The sequence below is a fragment of the Stomoxys calcitrans genome, unplaced genomic scaffold (assembly GCF_963082655.1).
Source record: "Stomoxys calcitrans unplaced genomic scaffold, idStoCalc2.1 SCAFFOLD_167, whole genome shotgun sequence".
NCBI classification, from domain to species: domain Eukaryota; kingdom Metazoa; phylum Arthropoda; class Insecta; order Diptera; family Muscidae; genus Stomoxys; species Stomoxys calcitrans.
In genome coordinates, this window is record NW_026739335.1 from 33,149 (window position 1) to 39,139 (window position 5,991).

General features: G+C 27.5%; 1 protein-coding gene across 1 annotated transcript; it reads right to left on the reverse strand.

Moving 5' to 3' along the window:
* Positions 1 to 2,559: 2,559 nt before the first annotated feature.
* On the reverse strand, positions 2,560 to 4,698 carry LOC131998440 (uncharacterized). Its single transcript, XM_059370729.1, has one exon. The coding sequence runs from the start codon at positions 3,795 to 3,797 to the stop codon at positions 2,610 to 2,612; it is 1,188 nt and encodes a 395-aa protein (XP_059226712.1). The 5' UTR covers positions 3,798 to 4,698; the 3' UTR covers positions 2,560 to 2,609.
* Positions 4,699 to 5,991: the final 1,293 nt, after the last annotated feature.

Below are 5,991 nucleotides of genomic sequence, written 5' to 3' on the forward strand. Positions count from 1 at the left end.
ATTTTATTTGCTTTATTTTAAAAAAACATTAATAAATTGACTTAATAAAATAACATTTTTTTCAGCACATCTATAATTAGGGTGTTGTTTATGATAACTACAAATTTTCATATGCAAATTATTTTTATAAAGATTACATATGTTTGAACAGTTAGCATCATCTAAATTTATTATATTTATATCTTCTTCTATTAATTGCTTTATCCATTTTTGTTTTTCACATCCTTTCACAAATATTGTTAGATTTTCTTGTTTTTTTATAAATTTATTTAAATAATCGTTAAATTCTTTAAAAATTATGTTACCATCATTCCATCTCAACCCATGAAAATGTTTCGTAAGCCAGTTATTTGTAATCTTTTCCTTTAATGATAAGGAAGAAAATTTGCAAGGGGGGTATATAATAAACTTTTTAATTGTCTGATTATGTTCAAAAATACAAATTTCCTTCGCAATAAATTTATTATTTAAGAAAAAACCTTGAACATCTATAATTATGAAATTGTTTTTAGACATTTTTACTCATCGGTTGTTAAAATTACAATGATTGTTTTTAACTGTATTGTAAATATTTTTATAATTTTTAATTATTTTCGCAGCAGCTGCCTCTCCCTTTCTTTTATCCATATCATAGAATATACAATTACATGTATCTGGACCACATTGTGCGTTATCATTTGACCAAACACAGCAGTCATAGTGGTTACCAAATTTACTTTCTTTACATTTTAAACTATCCACAAATTCCAGATGAGATTTTATATTAATTAATTTATTTTTATCTTCTTCGGAAACGATATTGGTAAATGTTTTTAAAAAATTATATATTTCTTTAATCATATTGCTTTTTTTCTTATTCCGGTGAGAACTACTGTATACTCATGTGTAACGTTTGCAAATAATCATTAACATCAAGCGTCCTGATATTTATACCATTTTCTTCCCTTTCAAATAATGGGTTAAATTCATTCGTACTTTGATTATATTTGTAATTATACTCAAATTTATTAGCATTATACTCAAAACAATAAATGTTGAGTTTGCGGTATGTGTAGTTACTGTAATAGCTACATATGAGTCTAATTTCTACATTTTCATATTTTAAGTTGAAATGACGGTAGAATACTGTAGAACTTTGAATGATCCCACCAATATTAGTTTCCTTTTCTATTAAGTCTTTTCTAAATACTTCAATGGCTTCATCAATAGTAAAAATTTTAGGTCTATCCGTTTGACTATTTCTCGGTGTTGTTGTTGTTGTTAGTGACTCATCGATTGTTGCATTATTTAATAATTGAATTGATAAATATACTCTTGCTCCTGTATTATTTGATAGTTTTATTCGAAATTCTATACGTTTACTAGTGTCACCATCAAAAATAGCATTTTGATTGGTATTATATCTATCATATTGATGATTTTGATTACATCTATTGTAAGGTATTGGATAGTATTGTTGTTGTTGTTGTTGAATACTAGGATATATTCTATATATGATAATTAAAACAACAACGTATATTAATTTATTTAAATACATACTACTATTCAATTCAATGTATATAAGAGAACTAATTGCTGTTTTCTAACTTATTTCCATTTTATATGTTTGAGTATAGTTCTCAATATCAGTTATTACAATATTTTCTAAATGTTTTTTGAGATCTTGAACTCGAACTTTCTCAATTTCACCATTACTTAAAATTCGTTCTTGTTCAATTTCACGATATTCAAAACAACTTATTTTTAGTTGACGTAACATGTAGTTACTATCATAAGTACAACGGATTGGTATATTTAAATCTTCATATTGTAAATTAAAATGACGATAAAAAGGTTCTGCAGCATCCAGTATACCACCAATATCTGCTTCTTTTGTAATTAACCTTTTGCGAAATGCTTCTATAGCTTCATCGACAGTAAAATATTTTTCTTCACTTTCTATAGGAATTATTGTAGTGGTGCTAGTTGATAAGTCTGCATCATCTGTTTCATTTTTTATATAAAAATCATCTCTGTTTTCTAATATTTCACTTTCTTTCATCATAACAAATGAAATATTTACTTTAAGAATATCTTTGTTTGGTAGTGTTAAATTAAATTCAACGGTTTTTGAATTTAAGTCGATTGTAGGATCAGATGTAATGGATAACGCTGAATCAGTTGTGGAATCAAATACAACTGGCAATGATAATGAATTATGAATTGTTACATGAAGTATAACAAAACAAAGTAATACCCAATATAATTTCATTATGTTAATTTATTATTTTCTTATATCTACACTATTGGAGGTGTGTTGGAGAGATACTAATTAATGTAGTATAAATACCCAACCTTATATATTCTATAAATGTAAAGCAAACACGAAATAAAAATTCTCTTTCTCTTCTCGACATTAATTCTCCCTCTCCCTCTTTATATTTATAATAATTCTACCTCTCCCTCTCCCTCTTTATATTTAAACAATAATTCTACCTCTCCCTCTTTACATTTAAACAACTCACCTATATATTAATTTTACATTATTAATAAAAAAAATCATTTTGTTTGTGTTTGTTTTTGCTTTTTATTTATTTTATGATTTCTATAGATAAAAAATATAGTTACATTTACAATAATTTTCTTACTTCATTTGTTAGAGGTATATATTCAAACATTTTATCATGAATAATTAAACAGTATAGAGATGTGTTCGGTGATATATTTTTAGATGTTTCCAATTCAATTCGTATATCGATGGGGCCAGTTTTTACTGTTTCATTTTGATGTGTTACATCAAGAACAATAATCGGTGCTTCACCCTTGAATTTTTCGCGCGTTAATAGAGGTTGCGGTTCACGTGTATAATAGCTTTGTTGAAATTTTATATACATATCATAAAGTAGGGCGAAACGGTTCCTATCAAACTTGAGGTTAAGATCATCATATGGATATGTATCAGAATTCAAATGAACCTTAATGTTTGTTATATCACAGTGAATAAATTTTTTTTCACTACTTTTGAATCCTAAAAGAAGAAAACGTGGTCGCTCATTTTCATTTGCAAGCTTAACATTCCATAAAACTTTTGTATTCGATGGAACTGCAGGATAATAATACATATCCCATGTTCTAAATGATATATTTAGTGGTTGACGGTTATTAATTACTTTAAGCATTTGCAGCTTGTATACATCAGCAAGTTGAATATGTGGAACTTTCCATGTAATATTTAAAATTGATAGTTTACAGGTTTCACTGGAAATGATAGATTTCAATACATTCGTATCATCTTTTGATCGCAATAAAATTAATTCATGTTTAGCATTAACTATAATTTTATCAAAATCTTCAGCAAATCCAAGAAGCATTTTCAGTGGAACACAAAAATTAAAATATCCACTCACAAGAGTAAGATCATCTGTATTAAATGGAGCCCATCCTGCGTTGACTAGATTTCGACTTTCGCTTTCATTTAATGATACATAATTTTTTATTTCTGTTGCTATACCCAAATGACGTGTACGATCAATTTCTATACCATTAAGTTCATATCTTATCTCATCAAATAAGTGTGCTATGCAATTGTTTAATAACTTTATCGATGCTGATACTGTAGAGTCCGCTTTTGTTGCAAAACCTTCAATGTATAAAAAACTCTCACCAGGAACGACATACAGGTCTTGGTTTTGAATGGAAATCCTAATTTCATCATTATTTTGAAATGATTGTAAATATGATATATAGCTGTGATACTCCTTTCTTATTATAGCATTATCAAATTGTGGTTTTTGTAAAACATTAATAATGTTACTCATTTTTAAACTCAACCCTTTATTATTTTAGTGTGAAACCCAAACTTTCCAGGAACTCTTGGTTAGTTTTACTTAAAATATTTCTCTTTTTCCTTTTTAATCCTTTATGTTTCCTGTTGTGGTGATGTGATATTTTAGTTGTGTATCCCTTCAAAGTTGATGGTTGAGTGATTGTTATATCCGCAAATACCTCCTTTTTGTTAAATATTATCATTCTTTAGATGGTTTCAAGTGTAATCTAATTGAAATTTTTTCCCCACGAAAGTTTATCAATTTTCCAGATTGATCAACAACTTTCAAAACAATGGTATTTATTGTGTTTGTATTAACAGGTAGATATATAACGTTAGTAGGATTTTCCGTGATTTTATATCCTGGGCTAACGACGAGTGAAAACTGATGAAGAGTGTGCGCTGACTTGTTGTTTATATAGGATCCTGTTACAATATTACACTCAATAACTATAGTGTTTACTTTTGTAATTTCTATCACTTTATCAGAATAGTGATCAACATTCGATTCAAGTACTCTTTTACTAAAACCTAATAATGAACCAATAGTGTTTTCTTTATCAAAATAAATTGGATCAAGCGTACTCTTCAGATATGTTTGAAGTGTATTGTAATTTGCTTTCATAATAAGATTTCCATTTTTTTTATTAAGCTTGCGATATTCATCCGTTATTAACTCAGATATATTCGAAAATTCATATGATCCAAGAGGAATAGTTATTTCATGTCCACCTATATGAAATTTATTGTTCTCTTCATCAACATTTGGTATTGAGTGATATGTATCAAAACTTATTAAACCGCAAACATAGCTTTGTTTCAAAATTATTGGTGGAAAGTAGTTGGCGACAAGTACTGATTTTTCATCATTTAAGGTTAATGTTATCGACATCTCTACGGTTGACGTTAGAATAAATGATTTATGTAATTGATTATTCTTTTATTGTGAAATATTATTAGCATTTATCCAAGAGTTATGCTCTGAAGAAAATCCTAACCATTTTACATAAAGTCTATTTCCTCTCCTTCTAATCACTTTTTCCACTAAATATGTGTGTGGAAATTTGGTTTTTGATAGCTCATATTCATAGAAACCACCTTCTATATCCCTTCCTTGATAGTCCTTAAGTATATATGTATTAGGATTTGTATTTTTAATAGATTTAACTGTAAATATTTCGGTAGTCCAATTTGGTGTATATCCTTTTTCAAAATGTTGTTTATATTTACTTATTCGCACATTATCATTGATTTTAAACTTTGGTCTTTTAAATACCTTGAGGTTGTTGTAGACTGAATCTAAAAGTGATTTCTCATTTAAGGAATTCACATCATTCGGCGACATTTTTATAGTTCGATGAAATGTGTTATTATATATATTAACTAGGTTTTTATATATATCAATCCATTTATAATTTCCACGAAAACTAAACTCTTTCCACATTTTTCCTTTCAGTGTTCTATTAAATCGTTCTATGATTGATGCTTTTAGAGTGCTGTATGTTGAATAATGATTTATATGATTTGTTTGCATAAGTTGAGAAAAATTGTTATTAAAAAACTCCTTTCCATCATCAGTTTGTAAATTTTTGGGTTTTCGACTACTTTGATTGAAAACTTTCTGCATAGCCTTTACTACACTTTGAGCTGTTTTATTTTTTATTGCTTCAACCCAAGCTTTTTTCGAGAATGTATCTATAACGGTTAAAAGATATCGATATCCGCTGTTAAAGTTCACATAACTACCCATTTCAACAAGATCCGCTTGCCACAAATCATCGATACCCTTCATAACCACTCGTCTCCTTCCAAAATTTTTTCGTGCTTGCTTGTGTAGTTCATTAACAATTTCTCTCTTATCCTGGTTAAGCTCCATATTGATGTTGTCGATTGAAGTAAAAATTGTTTTGTTTTGATGTTATATACCCTCTACTATATCTTATTTTTGATTTTAAATATTTAATTAAAATATTTATTTTTTCTAGTATATCCAATACTTTGAAAAAGAAAATCTTCGATGGAATCAAATCGGATATTTATTATTTTTAAAGTATCTTCAATAATTTTTTTCGTATCTTCAATATTATGATTTTTCAAAATATTCAAATTGGTACTCAAGTTGTTGTTAAATTGATCAATCACACTTTTTAGTTTAGTTAAATCACTGTTTATAGCTTCAATATGTT

What these genes read in the sequence shown, in the direction of transcription:
- LOC131998440 (XM_059370729.1), bottom strand. Translation starts at nt 3,797, where the DNA reads ATGAGTAACATTATTAATGTTTTACAAAAACCACAATTTGATAATGCT.